Source organism: Octodon degus, unplaced genomic scaffold, assembly GCF_000260255.1.
Source record: "Octodon degus isolate 3935 unplaced genomic scaffold, OctDeg1.0 scaffold00179, whole genome shotgun sequence".
Taxonomy (NCBI): domain Eukaryota; kingdom Metazoa; phylum Chordata; class Mammalia; order Rodentia; family Octodontidae; genus Octodon; species Octodon degus.
The window spans coordinates 3,212,692-3,239,516 of NW_004524755.1; the positions used below are offsets into that span (position 1 = coordinate 3,212,692).

At 45.9% G+C, this 26,825-nt stretch overlaps 1 protein-coding gene across 1 annotated transcript in view; it reads right to left on the bottom strand.

The window, feature by feature from the left end:
* Ext1 (exostosin glycosyltransferase 1) overlaps positions 1 to 26,825 on the bottom strand; it is a 286,432-nt gene that overhangs the window by 23,123 nt on the left and 236,484 nt on the right. Inside the window, exons 2-4 of the mRNA XM_004643609.2 lie at positions 12,560 to 12,653; positions 10,961 to 11,068; positions 6,407 to 6,526 (exon numbers count right to left, since the gene is read on the bottom strand). Coding sequence (XP_004643666.1) covers positions 6,407 to 6,526; positions 10,961 to 11,068; positions 12,560 to 12,653 — 322 coding nt within the window. The remainder of the gene's footprint in view (positions 1 to 6,406; positions 6,527 to 10,960; positions 11,069 to 12,559; positions 12,654 to 26,825) is intronic.

The window sequence follows — 26,825 nt, forward strand, 5'->3', positions numbered from 1 at the left end:
AAACACATGTAGCGGGCAGGAGGCTCTGGGTTCATGCCCCAGGACATATATAAATCACCATTTTCCAGGCTCCATGTAACACGACATGATTTTATTTATCTATTTATCTATTTATTTTGCAGCACTGGGGATTGAACTCAAGACCCTGCACTTGCCAGGCAAGTACTTATTCTACTGAGCTATCTCCCTGGCACCTACAACATGATTTTAGACACAACTGTTTTAAGTGAAGTTTTATTATTTGCTGAGTGACACCGTCATCTCCTCTTCTCTCACATGGCAACGTGAAGAGTATTAAAGCGAACTACATGTACCCTTGTACACCGTACCACATTTGTTTTCCTAATGAGAGAAGGTAGCAGGAGGGAGAAAATACAGACAAACACACAAATATCTTAGTTCAATGATTTCTGCATTTTATCTTTCATTTACAGCAAAATTTGCTAATTTCATATGGCACATGAAGGGTTTCTGATTTGGTGGCAGTTTAGGAAACTAGCTAAAAAAGCGATGTGCCCTCTCTGCTTTAGGAGGAATATATTTCGAGTCTGTTGTCCAGGCATTAATCCTGAGAAGACTGGCATGGTCACAGAGGGCTTTCATGTGGCTAGCAATTTTATTTTGTACAACATTTATTCCAATTATTCATAATTTGTAGGCTCTCCAAGAATACTGGCTATATATTTCCTTCCTCAGGTTTTAGTTCTTTGTTGAGATCTTTTCTGTCTTTCTGCAGGTGGTTACTAGAGTAAATCTGGGTACTCAGATAGTCAACTGGAAATCGCACTGTGCATCTCACATACAAGTGACAGGTCCCTAGAGATGCCACAGAGGCACGGGGTCCACACCGCTCACTTTGGGTCTGTAATGCACGCTTGGCACAGTCGCGGCTACCTGCTTGGTATCACAACATTATCTTTTGAAGTTCCAAGCCCGATAATCAGTTATAGGACTCTTCTGAAATATTAATGAGCATTTTAATTCTCTTCAAATGGATCTGAACAAAAAGATGTGAGTGCGGGTCTGACAGCAATAGCCAATGTTGAACTTGACCTTGGACAACCAATCTTCCACGTCTATGTCTCCCCTTCCTCGCTTGTAATAAAACAATAAAGTATCACATTAATTACAATGGCTCTCAGCATTTAGAATGGTTCCCTATGTTTTCATACTTGACTCTTGCCATGAAACGCAATCTTCATTCCCACGTTCGTTTTCTAGGCAGAGACTTTTCCGTCTTTACACAGCTTTAATACAACAGGCATCATCATAGAGTTCATGGTCAACTTATGCTAAAAGACTAGTAACAGGGCAATTCTTCTCCATGCAGAAGAGTGGACATACTTAAGAATAAAATTTTTCCACATCTCACATTGATTCTTAGGACTCTGGGAAAGGGCGTGAGCAGTATATTCATGGCTATCGTCAAAGCTCTTTCTAAAAGAATGATGTATACTTGCCTTGCCAAGTGTCTGAAAGAGCATGGATCTCATTTCGACACACAGAAAGCTCCCTTTTCTCTGCCCTTATGCCCCTAACACACGGTTCTCCTCACCACTACACTGGACAGCTCCCAACACCTGGTCACGGTGCTCAGCGCTTAGGCTTCCTCTTGTAGAAGAAGACATCATATTTAGAAACTGGACACTTTTCATCTACAAAGCAAACCAGCACGTTCATACACACCAACACACATGCACACAATACAATACTCTTTTCGTTAGGGAAGATTCCACATGGGACCTTCAGTGAATTTAGAGGGAAGAATTATGGGCTTCTGTCCTGTGTGTTATTTTGATTAAATAAAAAAGGTAAGTGGTTATTAGTTAGCCATTCTACGTGGCCCTGGTTTGATCTGCTGAGCGCAGTGACGTTGCCTTCTACATAAATCGCCACCATATCCCGCCTCGCTGAAAGCTAAACAAAGCAACCTTTCATTTCTATAATCTCACATTTTAAAATAGTGCAATATATAACAGCATCAACAATACCATGATATGAATATGGACATCAGATATCTGAAAAAGGAAAATGCAGAAAAATTCATAGAAGTCCCTAAAAATGTATTCTCAAGCTCCCATTAGTTTTCTCCAGGTACCATTCTAATCTCACGTACTTTTTCTCCCTTGCCTTGATTCTGACTGAGGTGCTATGGTTCCATTCTTACTACCAGGTGATTGCACAAATATTCTGACAAATAAAGACTTCGTGACATCCAACTGTTGTCCCCATTACTATTTCTCAACTGGCACAGAGCTCAGCATTGATTAATTCCAAGGTGCAGCATTAGCAACCTTTCTTGACTGGGAAGTCTAATAGAATCTCAATCACGACAGAGTGCTGCATGATGAAATACAGGTACTAATAACTTGAGCTATATACTAATGCACCCAACCTAATGCACTAATCCCTTGCCCTGGCATTGCAGAGCGGGACGGGGATCCTGCTTTTAGCTGTGCCTAAGTACTGCCTACAGTTCTAAAGCTCACAGTATCCAAAGACTCAGTCATCCCACTCCCTTGACCTGCAACACGGTACAGAAGGAAGAAGGACCCAGAATTCTGGGATCTGGACCTAGCTCATCCTAAGGAAGGTGTGCTCAATGCTGTGTTGACTAAAGCTACTTTTGAATTATTTTCATATTGAAGAGCTCCGGCACTGATCAAGTGACATATTATCTAATTTCTAAACCAAGGGGGTGTTTTTGATATATAACACTTTAATTGCTAATATGCACAGACTACGTTTGCTTCCTTGTATATGTGGGTAGCATTTTCTGCTCTTCTCCCTGCTTGTCTGTGGATACTGAATTCTGGAGCCATCTCTATCCCGAATTAAGAGCAAGAAGTGTACAGCATCTCTCATGCAGTTTGACTGAGAGGTCAAATTGTTGCAATCCAATCTCAGGATGATATAAAGGGACTGCATAGCTGCTGTAAATTGAATGAAGTATATGTTTGCTAGTGCTGTAAAAAGCAACTGTGTTGCTACGGAGTTGCACAGCTTGAACCCAAATGGAAGAAGGCCTGTCCAGGCTCAGAGGCCAAAGCAGCTTCCCTTAAGATCCTATTCTGATAAACACAACACACCCAACTGTTGCTACAGGGTAACGGGCCACTGCCGATGCAGCGTCCAAGAAAATGGACCTCCACAATAAACCAAACTGAAAAGAAACACAATTAATGAGACACAGTCTTGCGCCTGGTAAATTAGCAAAGGTGTTTATGAGATTATGTTTATCAGATTATGATCCTTCAGGTTGATGATTTACAGCAAGAGAAGGTCTACCTCAGACAGCAGGGGAGAGTCCAGGGCAGCCATAGTGAACCTTTTGAGCTTCCAATGATAAGGAGCGCCTAGCTCCGGCACAGGTGCCATACGTTCGCCACTACAGGTCTGGGTCGATATAAATTTTATGAAGACCAATATGCAAAAACCTAAATTATGAGTCTTAGAAGTGCCTACATTCTTGGGCTTAGTTATCTCCTTTGGAGGATTCCATCTTAATGGAATAAGCAGAAACGACATGGAAAAAAAATGATATTTCAGACAATGACAATTATCCACGAAAACTAAGTTATGAGAAATAACATTAATGGTAAAAAATAGCAAAGTGGTTAAGTAAATAGAGGTTTATTACTGGTTAGATACTGGGGTAAAAAACGTTAAAACATGTAATTTGGGTATATTAGAGGTGAACCCCAACAAGACAAAATTAAAAGACACTGTGGCAAAAGTTACAAGAAATACACTAGGATAGCTACATAAATTAATTTTAAAAAAAGAAAAGAACAGTTACCTTATTCAACAGGGATCATATATAAAAGATTGGAGGAAATGGTTAAACATATGAACAAACCATGAATGTACTAAAATATGTCATTTCCATATGTGTATACATGTAGAAATAAAATGATGGGTCAAAATGTGCCTTAAAAATAGCAAATGGATGCTGGGGATGTAGCTCAGTGGCAAAAGCACCTGCCTGGCAAGTGCAACATCCTGAGTTCGATCCCCAGTACTGCCAAAAAAAAAAAAAAGCAAATGGAGAAGCCATAGAAGGAAACGCTGACTAAATATAAACAAAAGAGAAAGGCAGATCATAAATTGGGGAGAAACATCTGCAACAAAAGAACCAAAGGGTTAATATTTGTAATATAATAAACTCATAAATTAATAAGAAAAAAGTAATGGCAACATTATGGCAATTCCTTTTTTCTTTGGGAGCTGAGTGAGCACTATATGAAAAATATTTGTTTTACTAATATTCTAAGAAATACAAATGAACTTGGATTTATTATTTTGCACTATATAATATTTAATATTAATAAAGAATAAAAATATAAAGCAAGGAAAATAGGTCCTTTCACGTTACCTGGAAGAGAGTATAAAGCATTTTGGGTCTATGATGGAAAAACTGATAAATCACATTAGAAATCTCAGGATTTGGGATACTGAACCAGGACACTGAGCTAAAGGGATTTATCTGAAGGAAGTGATCTTGTATCTGCACAATTCAGCTTCAAGCTGTTTACTTTGATGATGTGTATACTGATGAAAAATTACAAACAATTATGATGTGTCTAAATTGGGAACTTAAGCAATTAACTGATACTATAAACAAAATATTAGTCATTAAAATAATTTAAAATTCAAACAATGACAAAAGTACAATGGCATAAGAAAAACAGCAACAACATGACATTTATCAGATGGACATATATGGCTCATGGAGAAAGATATTTTTAAAATTAAAAATCATGACAAATTTTATATTTGCATATACTATGTTTATGTCTCTGGTACTTTGTAGGGGTAGTTTTTTAAAATGTTTTAAGGTTTTCTCAAGTGAACATGTACTTCTTTGGTAAAAAGCACTATTTATTTCAAAAATTATTAAATGAAAGTTAACTTTTAACTCTAAGATCTTGTTGAAGGGCAAACTAAAAGAGTGGGCTTGCAGTAAGGCAGCCACCTGCGGCCTGCTGAGCTCAAGCCTGGCCCTGGAGAACAACACAGCAGCCAGCAGGGAGGGGGGAGGAGGGAGGGGAGGAGGGAGGATGGAGGTGGGAGGAGCGAGGGGGAGGAGGGAAGAGGGAGGCAGGAGGAGGGAGGTTGGAGGAGGGAGGATGGAGGTGAGAGGAGGGAAGAGGGAAGAGGGAAAAGGGAGGTTGGAGGAGGGAGTAGGGAGGCTGGAGGAGGGAGGATGGAGGTGGAGGAGGGAAGAGGGAGGAGAGAGGCCGGAGGAGGGAAGAGGGAAGAGGGAGGAGGGAGGCCGGAGGAGGGAAGAGGACGGTGGGAGGAGGGAGGAGAGGCCCTGGCCAGGCAAGAGTCAGAGATGCCCTCTGCACTCACCAGCACTGTCTCCAACACTTTTGATGGGAAGAAAACTGCATGTGGAGCCAACAGGGTGGCCTTGACTTCCTGTGCATTACTCAGAGCTCACAGCTATGCTCCAAGTGACACCTGCTTTGGGACAATATTTTTTTTTTAACTTTATTTATTTATTTTTATTTTTTGCGGAACCGGGGATTGAACTCAGGCCCTTGTACTTGCCAGGGAAGCGCTTATTCTACTGAGCCATCTCCCTGGCCCCGTTGGGAGAATATTGATTCCCAAAGAAAATACCCCCAAACGCAGTAGTTAATGCCCCCACCCCATTCTGCACTCACCTCTGAGTTGCTGGGCACTGGACCCCCAAGGAGCTCTGCCCTCCCCAGCCAGCCCGGAACTCCTGAGTGTGCAGTTTCCTACATCTCCCAGGCTCTTTGCACTGCCTGGGCCTCAGGCCACGCAGAGCTGCTCCACCTCCAAAGGCTTTAATCATCTGCATTGTTCCCTTTCCTTTTTACTTCCTGCCTTAACAAAAGCAACTTGAAGACTGGCACCTATCTGCTTAAAGATTTTCTACTTTCATGGTTGCAATCCCAATTTTCCTCTGAAAGTAATCTTCCAACACTGATGCTGGCTGGTTGGACTGAGTATGTCCTGATAATTAATTCTGTGGCCCCTCCAAGCCCTCATCCAAGAGGTCCACTGATCTATTCATATTTCTAGAGAGGGAGAAGATTTTCTCCTACAGCTCATTATCTTTTTTTCTAAACGAGCTGCACAAGTATGACTTTAAAGGATGCCACCGAGTGTGAGTGGCAGGAGGACGGTCATTACCCACACAACCCCGCATGGTGTCAGAGCCAATCTCTGCCCATGTTGGCTGTCGAGGAAGGACAGCATCTGCTTGCGCAAGGCAAAGCGAATTGAATGGGGTTAACCAACTTAGCCACGCACAGAAAACTTGGTTTTGCCCCATTTGCCCAACTACACACCATCAACAGCAAAAGAGAAGGCTGAGACAAGTAAATAAAGGATGATTACTCAAGGCCATGAACCAAGCAGTCCCCCTTACCTCTAGTGTAGTTAATACAATCTTCTCAACTGAAGAAAAATAGGCCTCCCACAAGAACTGTGTCTGCTGTCTAAGTGCTAGGATTTTATCCTGATGAATAGACCTGATTGTAGAAGGAATCTGTAACATAAAGCGAACACATAGTAATTATAACTGGAAAACAAAAAGTTGTACTTGATCGAAACAACCCAATGGGTCACACTGTCATTCCTCCTAGCAGCCAGCCTCTAGCACACAGCCACTCCAGTCAGCAGCCCCCAGGTAGAAATGCCCCCCGAGAAGCTTTAGGTACAAACAGGGCTTCCGGAGAGTCAGCTTTTTTTTTTTTTTTTTTTAATTAAGATTAAGCAATATTCAGAAAAATAAATGTTTCAAAATAATTGAGCTAAGAAAAAGTTTTCATGATAGCAAAGAAGTACTAAGAGTAAAACATAAGATAAACACTGGAATGGCAAGTAAATGACCAGCACTTCTAACAGTTTGAGGATAGGATATCGCACAAAGTTCTAGTGTGTTGTGGACATGCATAATGATTTTTTTTTTTTTTTTTGTGGAACCAGGGATTGAACTCAGGCCCTTGCGCTTACCAGGGAAGCACTTACTCCACTGAGCCATCTTCCCAGCCCCCGGAGAGTCAGCTTTTAATGCAGTAAAGTTCTGTGTTAACCTAGTTCACGTCTAAAACTGATCTGCAGCCAGCTTGTTGCTTAGGATGTCACTGTGGTCATAGTTGTTGTTCCATCCTTTTGGAATCCCAGAAGTCCCCAACCCTGTGCATGGACAATCAAATTTTATAGCGTGTCCATAGGCCTTTTCCTTGGGGAAAAGCTGGGAGAGTTCATCCTCCAGCCAGTTCTAAGACTATTTCCCCAGAGCCTCCAAAATATCTGCAGAAAGGCTTTGTAGAGAATGTTGAAGAACCTCCCCATGGCAGTGGCAGCCAGGGTTAGACACCTCTGTGTGTGCGTGCCCTTTCCTCCCACCCTGGGCCTTCTCACTCGCTCCATTGCCCCTTCTGGCTCCAGCCCTTGCTTGATCTAACCACAACTCCCACACATCACATATCTTTAGTGATGTGTTGCTCTCCACCCCACTATCCAATCTTAAGAAAAGAAAATCTTCCCCCCATCCATCCTGCTACACAGTTTAATGCTAGAAGAGAGCGCTTATGCAGTAGTTTATTCAAGAAATAAGAGCTGAACAAAACATGACCACTTGATGAAGACTTGAAGCCACTATCACCAGGATGTCATAATTCTTGGTAGTCTAGCTTAATGTTCAGGCCCACGGGAGCTGGACAGCCCAAGGTAGGAGGCTGTGCTTCCTGGCCTGGCCAGACAACCTCTCAGGCACTCCATTCCCTCACTTATACAATGGAGTAAATGAATATCACAGAGTCTCATGAAGATTATATAAGTTTTTAGCACAGAGCCATAAAATATAGGAAGCCTTAATTAATATGGCTTATTACTGATATTATTATTATAATATTATTATTCTGTGCTAAGCTGGACTCCTTGATTCTATTCAGAGTTAGGCCAACTGCTAAACGCTGTCCATGAGCTCTGAAATGGACTTCCTGGGTCTCTGGTTAAGTGGCTCGGGCTTGTTCCTTATTTCCACCTACGGTCCAAGGTCTGTTTCATTAAGGAGTCCATATTCTTTGGAGAGACGCCTTGTGGTTAGCAAATGCCCTTCTGCGCTCACCTCTTTCTGCATGCTTGCCTCCCTAAAGCATGACTAATCAGACAGACACGGGAGCCCAGGCTGAAAGGCGAAGGCTCAGTTGGCTGCTTTAATAGGCAAGTTCTTCCCCATGACACTTGACAGAGACTATAACCAAGTTCCCACCAGAGGGGAAGAGACAGCAGCGCATTGATTTCAGACTCTCCTCAGGAGAAGAAGCAATGAAACTGCTTCACAATGAGAACAGGAGGAAAAGCTCGATCGCCGTGGCCATATCCAAAACCAGATACTAAATCTGGCCCTGAGTGTGCATGCAATTAACAACACTGAAAAAACCGGTAGCAGGGAAAGGAGAAATCCTGACAGACAACCTGAGCCTGAGATCAGAGTTCCAAGTCAAGTGCCACTAAAATATCCAAGGAGAAGATGAAGAAAGTACTCATATCATGAATCCTTGCTTGATTAGTCTAAGAAAATTATTTTTATTTACTCATTGAGAGAACCACCTAGATTGTCAGAGAAAGATGGGAAAAGGTTACTCCGTTCAATTTCCACAATCGTGCCCTCTTTCAAATGCCAATGGTGATTCCGAGTTGGCACCATCAACATGTAGTCGTGGGCACGAGGAATTGTTCTACTAGAAAAATGCCTAAAGCTCTCGCTGCTGTGTGGTTGCCAGAAAACCGAGTCTGCTGTGGTCCTGAAAGGCGAAAAAAGAGTGCCAGCAATTTTCCCACCAGAGTGGTGCACGGTCTTACACAGCCATTCCTTGATTTTTCTACCTCTAGAGCTGGGTCTTCTACCAGGCTGTGGATGTGACACAAGTGTCTGGCAGCACCCTGCAAAAAGCTCTGGAAGGCAACTGTAATTAGCCAAAAAGAGAGCGATCCAAGCTGTAATGGCATCTGGCTATTGGTTATTAATCCGCCTATCCTAAAAGACAGGTATGGGAAAGTGATAAAATAATTCAAATTTGGACAGATCATTTTGGAAATTGAAGAACGCCATGAAGTCTTAATAAAAGGTCATGCATGGTAACGAAACTAACAGAATCTACCAAAATAGATACAGAAAAGCCACAATAAGCTCTCTCGGTGACAGGATGACAAAAATATATGCATATAAAAACACCCGAGCTGTTCTAAAACAGGAAATGAAAAATCGTAACGTAACAAAAACATTTCCCAAAGCACACATTTGGGCTCAGTGCCAGCTCTTTAAAACCACTGTTAGCAACAGCCCAGTTGCTGTTCAACACGGACGCAGCTGTTCCAAGGCACACTGCAGACGAGACGGGGACACGCCGGCCGGGGTGGTGGGTGGGTGGGTGGGTGGGTAGAGCACGAGAAACGCAATCCTCAGAGTCAAGCCAAAAAGCTGTGGCAACACCCAGCAACTTTAGTGACATGGTGGGACCTGACCCACCACGATAAGGTAGCCCAGGATGGCACTTGTCCCCAAGACAAACTCCAAACATGTCCTGGTCAAATTCACAGGACCCTTGGCACATCAGTGGAGAAACTAGGATGATGTTTTTCAGCTCCTTTGTCATCCACATTTCCTTTGATGGGCATGTATTATTAAAAAATAGAAATGGAAGGAAAAAGGCAACGGAGTAAAGCACCACATATGTTATGCTCCGGGCTTTTCAAGAGAATATGAGTCAGGCTCATGCTATCCCCGCTGCGGTAGAGCCGTCCTCAGTATGTGTAGAGGATTTCCCTGAGGAATCCTAACCTTCCTCAATATGTGTAGAGGATTTCCCTGAGGAATCCTAACAGGGACTCCAAGTAATCACTTCCTCCTGACCCTTGATGAGCCAACACTTTGGAAACCATGCCCTATTGGGGACAGAAGGAGAGAGCCCAGGGGAGCACACTCTGTCATTCTAGACCCCATATTTCTCTTTGGTTTCATTTCTGAGATTAGAGCAGCCACAAACACCCCAGCTCCGAGGCCCAAGTGAAAGGACAATCACAGAGCTGTGGTCGGCGGGCTTTCCTGAGCGTGGCTGGCTCCATCACGGCCGCGTCACCTGTTGCTGGAGGGAGCGGGAGGACGGTACTGTACTCAGCCTACTGGCAGGCCAGCCAGCAGCACCGAAGGAGAATCAATACCAGTCAGAAATGCAATTTTCCAGATATCGAAAATAAAAAAGGAAAAAGCAAGGTCATTAAAGATAATCTTTCCAGAAATACTTTTGGTGATTAAAGATAAAATGTAAAATATCATGAAAGAAAACCATTAAAGCACTCTACAATTTTTAAAGTAGAAAGCATGGTGATTTATGAGGAACCTCAAAAGGACCACACGGAGGGGCTTGAGGAATCTGTCCTGGCGATTCTTGCCTTTCTAGTTCTTGGATACTGTATCTTCCTCTCTCCTTTGAGCAGCTCAGACTTTTCCTCTCTTAAATAACAAAAGACAAAACCAGTGCAGCCACCCAGACAGATCATCAAGCAATGATAATGCTAAATATAAGAACCAATCCTGGGGAGAGCACTTCCTGTGACGCGCTCCAAAGGAAAGCGTGGAGCCAGCGGAAAGGAATCTGAAGCAGCACTGCGCACCATTCCTGAACATCCTGGTTGTTACAGGGGTGAAGAAGTGCCTCTTCTCATCACCCATCTCCTGTTATTTACCTGTAACTTCTCTTCATGACACATTCTGTGACACAGATTTTTGTGTTGGAAAGGGAACAACATCCTACTAAATGACTGCCTATCTGCCATGACACAGGCCATTTTCTTCTGAAAAAAAAAATTTTTTTTTTTATAGCGCTGACCTTTTGAATTCATCTTCTTTGAAAGCGTGGATGGGGGCCGCGATAATCGGTTGAGCTGAGGAAGGCCACAGCCTCTTCCTTACCTGTAATAACAATCTCTCATCGCCTATGACGGCAGCTTGGTTCCAATTAATCACTTCAGAGAATGGCAACTCCCATCCATTGCTGAGCATCACAGGGACACAGGCAGCCTGCACAGGAAGGTACTCGATGAGTGAGAAAAGAAGGCAACAGCAGAAAGCAGCCCGCTCGGGAGCCACGTCGGTACAAACTCAGTGCCTGGCATTTCTGACATTGCACAGAACCCGGCCTGCTTGGATCAGAAGAAGGGTAAGCTTTCGGGAACTACTGAGACAGGTGAAGGTGACAGGTTTCCAGCTCCGACTGTCACACTTGTAAGATCTTCCTTAGAACACTAAAACCCACTGCCAGTTTGGGATGCGGCTTGGCTGGCCTTACTTCCATGGAGATGACCAGTTTTGCTGCAGAAGTTTTATTGTTGCAACAAAAACCTTCACGAACAAAATCCAGCCAAAAAACCAACCTTCAATATAAATGGTTCTGTCAATGGAACTGCCACAGTACACATGCAAAGTGGCTTGCCCCATGTCATGGGCAGGAAAGGGCAGGACAGAGCCCCGCCGCCCCATGTAGGGCCTCGTGGCCTTCATGATTACAGGTGTACACTGTTCCTTCTCTCTGCAAACTCTGAACCCAGATGCACATAAATAAGCTAAGGACAAAATGCTGGTTCCAAATAACTCATATTCCAACCCAGAGAACAGTTTGCTCTGTGCAACATCCCAGGAAGCTGCAAGCAAATTAGTTGGGCCATGTGTCACTGAACACACGGTATACTGGCAGTCTTTCAGGAGAAGGAAGCTCTTCCGTCAGAGGACCTGACAAGAGTGATCTGCAATTAGGAGGGAGCTCTGCAGCCAATACAAGGGCCAGGGCATGGACGAGGAAAGGGTACAGCCGTAAGAGGACAAGGAAGGCAGGGCGAGAGATGCCCGTAGAGAGCGTGTTTTCTCCCTGAGAGGGAAGGGGCTGGCTGTCACTTCCAAGGAAATGCACACAACTGTGTCTGCAGGAGAAGGTTTCTCTGCAGTGAGGTGGATGAGCGGGGAGACTCCCACACTAGCTGCTGAGCTACAGAAGGACCTCTGAACTGCAGAGCCTTGGAGCTCACTGTTACAGGGTGTCGGGGCTGACCACTAGCCCAGAGTGGCGCTATAGAAGGAGCATTATCCATGGGGCATCACCCTCAGAATTGGGAGGAACCAAGCAACAGAAGACCAAGATGGAGTGAAACCCACAATTTTGCTTTTGAGGAGACCAGCAACACTGCCTTCTTATTGCTTTTCACACTTGCTTCCAGGGAACAGTCCACTCAAGAAACGCAGAGGGTCAACCTGGCCGCCCTATCTGCCTCCTGTTTACAGGCATCACCCTGAAGAACCTGTCGTTCCTGGTGGCAAAACGACTTCATTTTCTCATCTCCAAAGGCAGAGAATGAATCCTTCTTAGAACGCATGCTTCTAAAAAATGCTTCTGAATGTCTTAAGAAATAATTCAGGTCCCTAAGGAAATGTGACCTGCTTCCTATGCGGTAAGGTTAAACTCACCCATGTTGACCTGAGTCCTCAGCTCCACTCTGGGGAGGTTTCCAAGCCTCTTACCTGCAAAGCCTCCAGGAATCTGAAGGACCCCAGCCTGCGACCACGCGGAACCAGACAGAAAGTGGCATTGTGCAGCATTTCCCGATAATCATACCTAGAAAGAGAGGGGGAACAATCAGCAAACAAGACCCAGCTGGCACGCTCCTGGTGGCATGCAACAGGGTGGGTGACCCTGGCAGGTGCACACGTGCATACATTACCCCAAGAACCTCTGGAGAGCCCTGTGGAGGGGGGCGCCTCTCACTTTTCCATTTTGGGGGCAAGGGTCTGGGGATTTGTGGCATGATGGAGAACAAATGTGAACAGCTGTGGTGGATAACGCAGTTGGGGTCTCTTTTGCAAAGAGTGCATAAAAAGACAGGTCTGACTGTACTAGCAACAATGTGCTTTGCCTGCTCCTTGGTTGCCATGAGAGAATTTTATGTCTTGATGAAATTCAAGGCTTTTTGTAGCCTTAACAACAACAACAAATCACAGCTATGTTGTCTTCTCCTTTCTCCCCTTCCTTGAATGCCATGCCTTCACAAAAACTGAAACCATCTTGTTCCCTACCCTGCAAACTGTGCTTTTAAAAACTGCTCAGGAAACCTGTATCATGAGCACAAAGCAACACTTGTTTTATCCTTCAAGCTAGAGTTTTTCCATTTCCCCAAACTACCAGCAGAGGTGAATGGCTGCCTGGACTGACTCCCAGAAGGACGGGGTGAGATGGGAGGAAGCTGGCCTCTGAGACGGGAAAGAAGAAAGCGGAAACTGGAAAACAGAAGAGATGATTTCATGCCTTTTAACAGTATTGTGCTGTTGTAGACTTTGGAAACAAAATACAAACTCTACCAGGAGTGTCTTCTGTCTCTTAATGTTAGTGCAGTTTAAGAAGATAAAAGGTATTGAATTTCTTTAAGACTGTCACTTTAGAAGTGATTCCCACAAACTCATTCCTAGGCATGCAGTTTCAAGTTGATTATGAATTTAAGAAAAGTGGAGAAACTAGAGATGTCCTAGGAAGGCCCTTCCGATCCTTCCAGCCAGGACGGAATCACTCTCATTTCTCAAGAGCTTCCTGTGCTGTGCGGACAGGTGTGACTGTGACAGCAGCATATGTCACCTGCATTTTCTGACTCTAATAGTCTAATTCCATCATAGCCTGAAGGCACAGGATTCTTCCCTCCTCTTTTGGGGATAGTGATAAATACATTTATATTTTTAAAGTCCACATCTATTTTTATATTCCCACCCGAACTAGGCCTATGGGAGGAAGCCAATTTTCAATTATAAGCCTGTCATTAAGAAGACACAGCATGCGAAGGACCATTTGCTTAAACAAGCGTACGCCTCATCTGCACAAGAAAAGGTCACTGGGAATAGATTAAGACCATCTCCATTGGGAGTAAGATGAAATATCCTTGCTGCATTAATTAAACTGCAAAACAGACTTCAAAGGAGAAAAGATATTTAAGAAGGCTCAAATTTGGCTAAATAAAAACACATTCTGCAGTAATGACTTCTCTTTCCTCACCAAACACAGAAAGCTAGCTGACATGTACCCAAGTGGTGCTGGTGCCTGAGTCCCCACCTCCTAGCGATGAGGAGTTGTGCCCGCATGCACAGTGATGTGCAAAGTTTAAGCTGATTTTTTTTTTTTTTAATATAGAAAGGTTGGCTATACTTCCGATTTTAGCCAAGCTTAATAGATGCTCAGAATAGAAACCCCAGAGGGTCTCACACACAAGGCCTTAAGCTTCATCATTAGGCTGCTAAAAATGTAAAACCCTATTACTGTTCTGGATTGTAACGAGTTTCAAAGTTGCCAGTTACAGAATTTACTTGGGGAATGAACAGAGGGAGAAGAAGAAAACTTACAGGAAGAATTCAAATGACAGCTGCAGGAGGGTGCCAACTTCTCGGGGGGTACAAAAGCTCTGGTTCTGAGGCAGCACAGGGGGTGAGGAGTAAGCCTGCAGTCACCCACACAATGAGGGGGAGCACACTGAACAGAGCGGGAGCCCCCCAGGGTCAAAAGACTGAGAGCAAAGCACAACTGCTCTTCCAGGCTCAGGTTCCTCAATTGCAAATACAGCCAATTGGTTACATAAATAAAGATTCAGGGCTAACACTCCTGTAGTCTTCACTTGGCATTGCTTGGGAAGGCTTCTACGATCATGAATGTGTGTGTGAATATGAATAATTATAATCATCTGCATGCACACAACAGTGTGTGAATATGTATGATTCTAATCATGTTTGCATGTACACAACACATACCGAATAGCCACACCAGGACATGCAGATCATATGTGTGTGTGACGTGGAGCAATGATTTCTATTCAGATTTCCCAGCATGCTGAACCAGGACCCGGTGTCTCGCAGGCTCCACAGGCTCTGTGTCTACAGGCTCTCCTCTGCATCTTTCACGAGCCCACGAGTTGGTGGTGTGTTCTACCTGAGAAGTAATGAATCCCCGCAGGCCAGAGCATCTGTTCGGTGCCCTCCCTCCTCTAAGTCCACGTGAGGCTCCTTCCTTTAGACACAGGGGCACCGTGGGTCACAGGCTAAATCCTTTCCATGGTTCTTGTTGTTGACGAATCCACTCCATGACATGGAAAGTATTACAGAAAAAACGGGTTTGGGAACTGAGCCACCACGGTACCTAAACCCATTCATTTACAAGGCATGATTAAAAAAAAAAAATGGTGTATGGTTTAAATAAAAATTGTATTAAAGTAAAAGACATATTGCCTTTAATCTTCCTCAAAATTGTCCCCTCACACTTCAAATAAACACACTTATCCGTTCACTCTTGCCCCTTCCGGAAGCTGTTCTGAAAGTCTTCTTTCATGAGTGCTTTTAGGTGCACTGCCACGGCTGCCTGATGTCTGCAGTTGATGTGAAATGCTTGCTTTCCATGCATGTTTTGGGCAGGAGCAACAAGGCTCCAGTCTCAACTAAGGTGAAAGAAGACACACCAGAACATTTCTAGGAGCCCATCTTCCAGCTGGATGGCGCTGGCTGCAGTATTTACCATATTCATGATCTCGCCTACCAATGGAAGGCGAGAACTTCTTCAGAAAGGGACCAGAGCAATGGGATAAGCTCATTCCCATGGAGGAGGATGGATTCTGATGGAGACTGATGTCAACATGTCTTTCATTGGAGTAAATTATTTCAGTTAAACATTCGCTGTATATTTTGGTTATAGCTCCTGTCCTTGCAAGAAACACTCCAGACATCGTTCCAGTCCCACATAGGTCTACTTTAGTTACTCGATCAACTACCAACGGCGTGTAAACAGGATACACCATCCCCTAGGAGGTACAGGAATCACAGGAGGGGGATTATAACCAGGCTTTTGACTGTGACACAAATAACTCTTATAGACACTTTTCCTAGCAAAACAATAAACTGATGCCTAAAAATTATAAAAACCATTTTACTTAAGAGTCTCTGAAAGTGTACTAACGGTACAATGACAAACAGAAAAGTTGATTTGAGAAGATCTGCCCAAATTTGGCGAGAACTGTCTGTGGCATCCAACCCATGACAGGCCCAAGCACACCTGCTACTAGCTCCACCTCCAGCTCTACCTGGGGGTTCCCTGGAACTCCCACAGTGGGGTGAAAAAGGCAACCCACCACCAAAGCAAGCTGCCAGTAAGTCACACACTTGGTACAGGACTCTTACCTAGAATATGTAAAGAATTCTCCTGATTACCAACAAAAAGAAAAGCTGATTTTAAAGATAGGCTAAGGATTTGAATTTACATTTTTCCAAAGGAACTACACCATGGGTCAGTAAGCACATTGAGAGATAGCCAACATCACAGTCATTAGAGAAACAGAAATCAAAAGCACAATGAAATACCACTTATCACCCATCCTGACGCTAACACTCAACAAGGCTGATGAGGACATGGAAAAGTGAGAACTCTTCCTACCTGCTGGTAGAAAGGCGAAATGGCACAAGCCACTTAGGAAAATGATTTGGCAGATCCTTTTCCACCTAAAACTGGACTCACCATATGACCCAGCAGAGATACCCCTGGGGATTTATCCCAAAGAAATGAAAACTAATTTTCACATAGAAACTTGTCTACAAATACGCAGTGATTTTTTTTCGGGAATAGCCCCAGACTAGAAGCTGCCAAGATGTCCTTCATTCAGGGAATGATGCAAAAATTTGTGCATCGACAAGCCGAGAGTACTTCCTGGCAACAAAATGGAATAGAAGACTGATGCCCACAACCTCAAGGAAATTATGTTGCATCCAAAAGCCAATCTCAGAGGGGTACAGACTGCATTAATCCACTCACATAGCACTTGTGGAATAACGTAATTATAGGGACAGAGAACAGATTAGCGGTTACCACTGGTTACAAGTTAGAGACAAAGACAGGCAGAACTCGACGGGTCCAGCATGGGGGTGCAATCCTTTAAACAGACTAATCTTCTCCTGTTACCTTGGTCTAGGAATGTAGATCACACTATAATCATACATTACTTGAAAGTAAAAGATAAACACATGCAATCCCAAGTGAGATGATAAGTAAATGAGACATAATGTTACAGAATTTCAGCTTTCATTAATAAATGGTTTTGTTACCCTTCTCGGATGATATTACATTTTCTACTCTGTAGGTAATGACACAGAAGGTAGAAGGGTTTTTATAAATGATTACGAAGAAGACTGCAATTAAAATGTCATGACCTTGAATTTAACCTACAAACCAGAACCAGAGGCCACAAGATTTTCTTCCTGAAGTCGCACTGTATAAGGAAGGGGGGCCCATTTAGAATGGGTTTTGTAACAATGCATAAGTGAAGTCCTTCTGCTCCATGGGAAACCCATTTTTTTTTTGCTGGTACCAACTCAGTGCAAGTGGGATGGGGGTGGGGCAGAGGGACACAGTGTCCCCAACTGTCCCCCTAGCCTGCAGCACCATCTCCATCACCCAAGAGCTGGGTAGAGATGCCCATTTTCAGCCTTACCCAGGCATGGTGAATAAAAAACTCCAGGGAAAGGGCCTGAGAGTTTGCATTCTGAGAAGCCCTCAGGTAATTACGATGCACCCTAATTTTAAGAGCCATCGCAGTGATAGCTAAGAGTTTAGTAATTAAAAGCTTAGTGGCTAAGCAGCTTTAGACGCAGCCAAACCTGGGTTCAAATTCCAGCTTTGCTATTTACAAACTGAGTGATCTTGGGAAAGTTATTTAATTTGTTTAATTTAGTTTTCCTGGCTGGCAGAAGGGATAATGCTTCTATTGTGAGGATTAAAGGCTACGTTTTAACTAAAGCACAGGCACACTGTAAGCCATCCCTAAATGGCAGCTGCCATCATTGCAGATGAAGGCAGACCACAGAGTATAATGACAAACACAGCTAAGGTAAAGTTAGCCAGTCTGGGTTGAGGCATTTGGGCTGGGGATGGACCACCTCCCCTTCCTTTGTGCCCCCCTCAAGTCATTTGACTTCTCTGAGCTTCAAAGCTGCACCGATCAAGCGCAATCCTGCACTCGCAACCTCACCAGTAAAGCTCTGTGCAACTGCAAGCTGTCAGGGTACATCGCCTCAGAAGGAGGGGGACCGACATATCAGAAAGCCACCAACAATAACAACAACAAAGGCCCCCAGATTCCCAAGGACAGAGCCAAGAGACAAATGGGATGCAGATCCTTTAAAGTAAAATGAAAACAAGCCGTAAATCACAACAGAACACCAGCTTCTAATTGAAAGGAGTTTGCTTTATTATCAAAAGCAACGTGGGTAAGGACGTCACCAGCACACAGCACAGGTCCTCCCGCGGCTCCCACAGGTCTCTGCGGCACGCACACTTGCCCACTGAGTCTGCTTCTGGCTAATGCAGGAGCTCAGGACAGGCCCGGCGAGCCAGCTTCTCATCTCTGCACTCAACAATGCTAATCTCCCCAGGACCTTACAGTTTGTCTTGAGTATTTATTTATGAGGCAACTTAGCATCTACAGCTGATCTGTTCCCTCCAGCCCCCACCCTCATAAGTAATTCATCTTCTCTGCTTACTCCCAGATCTGAACACATCCCTTAAGAAGGAAAACAAACAAACAACAAGCTTATGGATGCTGGGGTTCCATAAAATGCGCTGGAACGAGGAAAATAAAATTAGCATCTCTTGAACAAGTCTGTTCTGTTTCCACTCACTGAACGGATAGGAGGGGGATGTGGACCATGTGTTGGGCTCTGCAGAGAGCTCATGGTCCAGGGACAGACAGGCGAGTTAGGAAATGTGTGTAACTCAGTGAGCACAGGGTGAAGGTGACAGAGAAGTGAGGGCCTCAGCTGACACTGGGGGGGGGGGGTTTGTGAGCAGCACAGTGTCTCCCGGAGGAAAAGAGAGGGCCAGCCCAGCTCAGGGGTACGAGGAGGAACCAGGCAACGCTGAGGTCACAGACTGCGCGGCAGTGACGCAGACAAGAGTGAGGAACCCACCCAGCTCGGGCAGGCAGGGAGGGGGCAAGGAGGCCCTGGCCCAGGTGGGGTCCTGTTGGGCTGGCCTCACGCACCATGCACGGGAGGGGGAGGTGTGACCTGCGTGGGTGATTCTGTGTCACTGGAGAGTGCCAGCCTGCCATCAGTGGTATCCTGGGACTTTGCGACCCACATTCACAGGGGAGTTACTGAGTGCGCACACAAAGCCCTGCTCGCGTAGGTCAGAGCAAGGCCAGGAGCACCCACCCGGGTTGCAACTCCAGCCTTTCTGCTTCGAAGGCCCCTTTCTTTCCACGGAGTCCCGCTGCCCTTGCTCAGCCATGTGACACACAGAGTCTGAATGTCAAATTCCTCCTGAAGACAAGCCTGAGAACTGCACCACACTTTGAGCATCCGTGACAAGCAGCAACCCTTTGAAAGGATCCTTTCTCTCCTCCTCCAAGCCTCACCCCAGGTCACCCACAGGAGTGCAACCTCACACAGCCCGCTGGCATACACTAAGTCCCTTTGATGGCTTTTCCAGATTTAACACTTACAATTTCCACTATTTTTGAGAAAATCCAAAAGTTTGTAGCCTGTGATACTCTGAAGCAGGCCCACAGCAAGACTGGCACTGAGAACACAGGAGCGGGAGCCAGCGCTCTGGCTGAAAAGTGGGTCCAGCTGGCCACTGCTCCCTCCCTGGAGTGGTCTTCAAAACAGCTTGGGAAGGCCAGACTCGCGGGGGCTCTGAGAGTCTGCTGGGGGCCGAGTGTCCTTTCCCTACGACACCCACTCACACGATCTTCGTACACATGAACACGTTGCCGTCAGTGCCGGGATCAAATAAACGCACACGAGCTATCCCAACCCACCGAGCTCAGCCCAGGGCACAGCCCAGCAGTGTGGTCACAGCCTCGGGGACACCCAGCACTCAGAGTGGGGGGCGCCACTCCCCGCACTGGAGATCAGTCACTTTGTGCATTGCCTGCTTCTAGAGCCCCAGGGGTGCCCAGTCGCGTGAGGGACAAGGAATGTATTTATGCTTCTTCTCTATGGGGCTGCTTGTGTTAAGCTATCCACACAGCAGTGATCGGTTAAAAGTAAGGACAGGTATTTGTGTTCTTTCTTTCCTACTTCTTGGCTTTCTTGAGAGCTTGAGAGAAGCTCTCAGTCTCACAAACATCATCTCATCTCAGGCCGTGTGTGAAGTAGAAACAGTCGCACTTACTTTCTATAGGAGGTAGACAGTGGGGAGGTCCCTTGGCTGAGCATCCTGTCTGGACACACACACTGGGTCATAACTCCACACCATCTCTATCCCCTCCACACATCCTTACCCTAACCATCCGCTGACTGCCCAGACTGCACTTAGAGGAGATGTCACCTGCTACCTGTGCGCATGAATGAGCAGAACACGTCTCCACTTCCTTGCCCTGCCAGAGGGGGGCGGAAGGCCATCTTGGTTTCTGCTCATAAACAGCAGCTCAGTGGCTAAGATGGAAAGGCACCCTAAGAAGCATGCCAGCCACTAAAGAGCACAATTATAGCATCAGCCTGATGGGAGAGCTCTTGGCGTGGGCACTGCGTGACACTCTGCACCCTGTGGTGTACCAGGTTCCAACCACATAACTTAGCGCTGTTGGCCCCGTTTCCAGAGTAGAATGTGGAAGCAGGATCTGTATGGGGTGCGGGCTCTAGACACCCCACGGCCTCACACAGCCTTTCCTGGGGGAAGGAGTACATGAAGCCAGAAAAGGTGGAAGCCGGAGATTTTAATACATCCTGCCCCAGGATATTCATCTCAGGAAGCTTCGGGGCGGAGGCGAGGTTCTGCAGAACTCACTTTTATGCTAGGCAATGCCAAATTTGAAGAACTATTCTGAGATAAGCGCACCAAAGTCTAAGACATGTGGGCCTACACTCTCTGGTTAGAAAGAAAACATTTCTAACAATGATAAAGGGTTAATGGGGCAAAAGGGAAAAACAGAAGGCAACAATGAAAGAGCTGGCAATATCAACGGCCATGAATAGATAAACGGTCCAGAAGAGGAGGCTGCTGGGCCTTCCCAGTTCCCAGGGACCTGACCCTTATGCAAGGGTGCTGTGACAAATCAGCAAGAAGTGGTATTAGACCTTTGAATGTGTCCCTGTACCTTGGCTGCTTCACACATTTTCCTCTTGATCATGGCCCGCCTGCCTGGGAAGAGCGGCACACATATGCTTAGTACAGCCCAATTATTTAGGGGGTTGGAAAAAGGCTTCTTTTTCCTTTTGGTTTTATATGGCTCTGTACATTTTAAACACCTTCTCCTCTCTCTATAGCTAAAGGCTTGTTAACAATTTCATTGCCTCTACGCACAATGATGAGGGTGGGGAATGTACATTTCATCAGCCCTGACAAACAGTATTTGAAAACCCAGCTAAAGGCCTGCACAGCACAATTCACACAGCCTTCCCCGGCCTTCTTCCTTGTCTGCACTGATGAGGCCATGGAGCCTGTCAGGCTTCTCTCCAATGACACTGCATTTGGTGGTCCAAAGGCATGACCTCGCCCCCAGAGTAGGAAACCATGCTCAACGCAGTGTTCCAAATACTCTCCCTCTTGCACCAAGACCTGTTTTCTTGCAAGGCCAGCCCCTGATCAGCTGTTGGGTTAAAAAGACACTTGAAATTCTTGCTAGGCTGCTATGCTAACCAGGATAAGGATGGTCCAAAAGCTACCCAGTTTGCTGCACGTTGTCAGTGCTTACGTTTTCGACTGGGTCCCTACTCACCACTTGAGTGATTACTAGATACTTCAATCAAAGTTCACGAAAGTCCAGTAACCTCACATTCCCATCACCTGTGCCCAGGTGATGGGTTAACTGGGCTCAGCCAAGGCTGGCTCTTTCTTGGACCTGTTGCAATGAGCATGCGAATTAGATCTCAGAACTGCATGAGCGAGTGCAATGCATCTTCAAGGAACTGTAGGGTCTTGGCTGCCGCTTGGTTGTAGAGTGCTTGCCGAGTATATGGAAATCCCTGGGTTTGAGCCAAGTTATGAGCAGATAAAGGAACAAAAGAGTGGGGAGAAGGGTGAGAGACAGAGGCAGAGAAATTGTGAAATTCTAGGCTGTTCAATACAACATGAAAGTTGCACAAAGCAAGTGATCTTGCAAAGTTTAGTTGTTTCCATCTGGACCTTGTGAATGTACGAACACAGAGGTGTGGCCGTAGGACATGATTAAAATCCTGACACATTGAAAGGTCTGATGCCACTGCTTGCTATTTGGTCACGTCACCCTTGCATGAGGGCTGGGTCCCTGGGAACCAGGAAGGCGCAGGAGTCTCTTGGCAGAAGTGTATCAGTGGCCCGGGGAAACAGCCCAGCCATGCCTCCCATGTCCCTGTAGACAACATGAAGCAGCTGGCTACTTGATGGCCTCATTCTGGGAAGAGGCTGTGGGACAGACAGAAAACCAAAAGTGTGACTGGGGAAGACAGACCAGATGGCCCTGCAGATGCTCTCTGCCCTTGCTGTACCCACCGCCTCACTTGGAATGTCCTCCTCCCAAACCCACTGCAAGGTGCCTGTCATCCTTCAAAAAGCCCCTCCTTCGCCAGAAGCTCCAGCCCAGGCTCTTCCACTGCACTCGTCCTACTTGCAGGTTGACCTGGTGCCTGCCTACCTACCTTTGTCCTGGCACTTACTGCTACCTGCAGTCATGCACATATTTGCCTTGCTGGCTTACAATCATTCTCCCCAAATACAAAGGATGCTGTAGAAGAGTAGGCACTTACCTGTTTTCATTTAGCCCTATGACCCAGCCCCGGTACTACGTCTGACTCAGGGTAATTGTTTAGGAAATCTTTGTGGGGACTTTGGCTGCAGCTTTGCTATACAGCACTTTTGTGCAGTTTATGGGACTGTAGGTTCTAATAGCAAAGCAGGGGAGGGAGGAGGAAGAGGGAAGGAGGAGACAGGGAAAAAGAGAATGACAGGAAGGAGGGATGGAGGAAGGAGAGGGAAAGAGAAAGGGGGAAAGGGAGAGAGGGAAAGGGAGACAGAAAAAGAAAATCTTCCTTTAACAAACATCAGCTCACTCCACCCCTTGGGGTTTATCACACCTATGAGGTCATCAGCAAGTGTCCAAACTGCTGGTGAGACTCACAAGGCAAGTTCACACAACAACTGTCTAAAAGGATGCTGGGAAGTCCCTGTCTCAGTCACTCTTCTCTCCTGCTGAGACAAATACCTGACACTCAAAAGGAAGGAAGGCTTATTTAGCTCACAGTTATGGGAGGATTTGGTGCCTACTCAGCTGGCTCCAAGGCAGAGCAGTACGTGGCAGAGGATGGCCTTTTAGCTTCTCTCCCAGACACACATTGAAATGTAAATTGCCTACCCCAGGGCAGGTGCAGCACCCACACCCACAATAATCAATGGAAACTCCAGAAGCCACACGAGGCTTTGCGGAGGGGTTGGGGGGGGGGGCAACAACGACACCTAGAGGTAAACCTAACAGTGCCCTTCCAACTTTGATGTAATAGGAGCCTTATTTCTCTAGTTCACGTGAAGTTTTGTTGACTTCTCCAGATGCTAACTGCTATGAATACAAGGGCCCATTCAAAGTGTCTTCAGAAAAAACAAACCTGTGTTTAAAAGATTGTCTAGAAATATTTACGTGGATGGAGGGATATGATATCCACACGAACTATTATTTCATCATTAACTTACTTTAGGCAAGTCACTTCTGATTACCAAATGAGGTCATCTTTCCAGTGTCACCCCCCTAACCAGGTCTACTGAGGCACTAATACAAAAGCCTCGTACATGAACGCTTTCCACAAACTGAAACACTTATGGACATTAGTTCAAGGCCTAACTTTCCTTGGAATGGCTTTTGTCTGAGAGAAGCTCAAGGCAGGAGATGTTTCTTTTCTCTCTTCTTTGAGTCCCTAATTCTTATGAGGCATCCCCTACATCCGCCCACCGCTTTACAAGAATAGAATGATTTCCAAAAGAAGAATCTGGAAAGTTCTCAAAGCAGATGCTGCAACACGTACGACGGCGCAAGGTAAGCGGCCGGCAGTGCGCCCCCATTTTCCACCATCTTGGGTTTCAGCTATGAATCAGCTGGGCCATTTTCACCGGATGCACTTGTAAGGGACACAGGGCTGAACTCTCCTGGCGGAGGGGTCCTTGATGGGAGAGAAATTCTGTCACAGGGAACGTCTTGCTGCTTGGTTCCCATGAAAGTATCCTGGCGTTTAAATAAACTAGCACGTAAAACTTGGCCTCCAAATACAAAGCTGCAGAGCGAGATCGCTCCCTGTAGACAAGTGCTCAGCTCTGCCGTGTGCCGGACAGACAGCTGCTGGGAGCTGCAGCCCAAGGCGCCGGCTGAGTCCTTTGGAAGGCTGCCGCTCTTACAACTGCCTCCTTCAGAACCGAGTCTAAGCAAAATTCAGGGACGATCTTTATGGAAAGATCAGCAACCGCCAATCAACCGTATCCCTCTCCACAAGTGTTGGTTTTGGAATTATAAAAGTTTTGGAGGTGCGAAAACATAATTGGAAAACTTTTTTTCCCTGCTGAAAGGGCTAATTGATTTCACAGGTGTTTAACTATCATTTGCTGTGAGATAATACCTCGTAGTGCCATAAAAAATGGATTTAATTTTCAAGTGCTTGCAAAACCATTGCCAAAGCCAAGTTAGAGCTAAAGCTAGATAATTATTCTATAAATCAAACACACTGCCTCCTTTCTTTGAAATTTTTAATACTTGGGGATAATGATATCTGACAACCTTGAAACGAACAGGAAAAGGGTTTGCCTGCCCAGTGCCAAAAGGCAACCACTGGCGCATTTCGGGGAGTCTGGCTCATTAACGGGACGCGGGCGGCCTCGTGCCCTGCGCTCAGGCTTCCAGAACCTGCGGCTGGGGCAAGCGCCGGTCCACACAATCCTCCACTGCGATCTAATGGCTGTGCATCCCAGAAGGCCTACAGCACAGCAGAGATGAACCCCACCTACCCTCTCAAAAGAAAAAATTCTGCCCAGAAACTCTGAGAGCTCTCCAAGCTCAAACTAAGCATCTTAGAAATGTGGGAAGGGGAGCACTTTCCCCTTGATCGAAGAGTGAGCGGGGGCTTGACGCACAACACTGGCGCTTCCGCAGTAACACGGAAGGCAAATCATGAAATGAAAACAATATCAGCAGCAGGAAAGCACTGCAAAGGCTATCTGGTTGGGACATCCCCGGCTGACAAGCACCAGAGGCGAGGAGGCTGGCAACCTGCCCCCCAGGAGCAAGCCCGGCTGGAAGGAGTGCTGAGCAAACAGGGAAAAATCCTGAGAATGGATGGGGAGCCTCATACTCATCCAAATTCTAGAACTAAAAGAATGGGGGAGGGAGAGGTGGGAGAGCGAGGGACAGACAGACAGACAGACAGAACAAGGCTTCATTCCAGCCTAAAGTAAGAGTGACTATTCTTAAACTGAGCCACTGAGCCCCAGTTTCTAGAGTGCTTAAGCTTCCTTAAATAACTGCAGGGGGAATTTAGTTGGTGCCATGTTTCAGACTTTTTTTTTTTTGGGTCTCCAACTTTTATTCAGAAGCTGTTGAAGTCATAACACGTTCCATTAGATTAAGTGTGCTTAAATGATTTAAGAAGGCAGGGCATTCCGGCTGGGCCGGCACACACACTGTCAGCACTGTTTAATTTATTTCATGCCTGTGAACACGATATGCACCCACCCAAACCACTGTATGGCACGGATCTGCAGACAGCACGAGCTGGCCTTCCCAGGGCTGGGGAGGTCACTACCAGGCAAGATGCAGGATCCGTGTGCCATGCTCAGAAACTGTGTTCGGGTCTAGGCTATACAGCGTGGGCTGAAGGCATTGTGGACAGATGGGGAAGAAGAAAACGTGCCGTCCACCATGTGAAAGGGTGGGAGGAAAGGCACCCACCAGGCCTGGCTTGGAACTGCAGCGGCATAGTCAGCACAGCTAACATCGATCGGGTGCTTCCTACAGGCCCGCGTTCTCCGGGGCACTGTGTCCAGCTGGCCATGCGATCTTTCAAAACTCCACAGGGAGGCAGGAATATATCTTTCCCATTTTATGGAAGAAGAAACCAAGGAGTATACTTCACCTCTATAAATTCACTTCATCAACTGGAACATGTGACACTGCTGGCAGGGCCCAAGTTCTTAAACACACACACTCAGATTCCCTTCCGTAGCGCTCTGGAGACTTGGGCCGGCAGGTGACTGTACTGCTTGATGCACTGTGTCAACTTGAAAAGCTTAGAAGTTCAATTAAGTGACTCAGCAGAGAGCCAGGATTCTTAGTTTGTAAACATCCTCATCCTGTGCAAGACGAGGGCGTGGACGCTGTGTGAGCTCTACACCCCCAGCCCCTGCATAGCTTGTTTATAATACAAGGAGGGGAGAGGGGCTGGCTGGAAGTCGCAGCTGCTGCCCTTCCCTTTGTTCTGCACTGTTCTCTGCTGCCATGAACCGCTGTTCTCGGCCATGTGCTACCCTGCCCTGGAGCCAGCGAAGTGTGGACTGAAACCTCCACAAACTGTGAGCTAAATCCACCTTTCTTTCCTTCATCTTGGGTGTTAGGTATTTTGTCCCACCGAGTAAAAAGCAACTGCAATAGTGACCTTTGTCTTGAAAGACACCATGAAGACCACTATAGAATTCACTGGGCTAGGTTAAAGTCTTCTGCCCAGAGATATAGCTGGTGGCAGGTAGGGGCTTTTAAGAGGCTCAGAATCAGAGATGATGTCCCTCCTGAAGCCAGCCCCTATCTAATGTTCTGCTCTCAGGTCC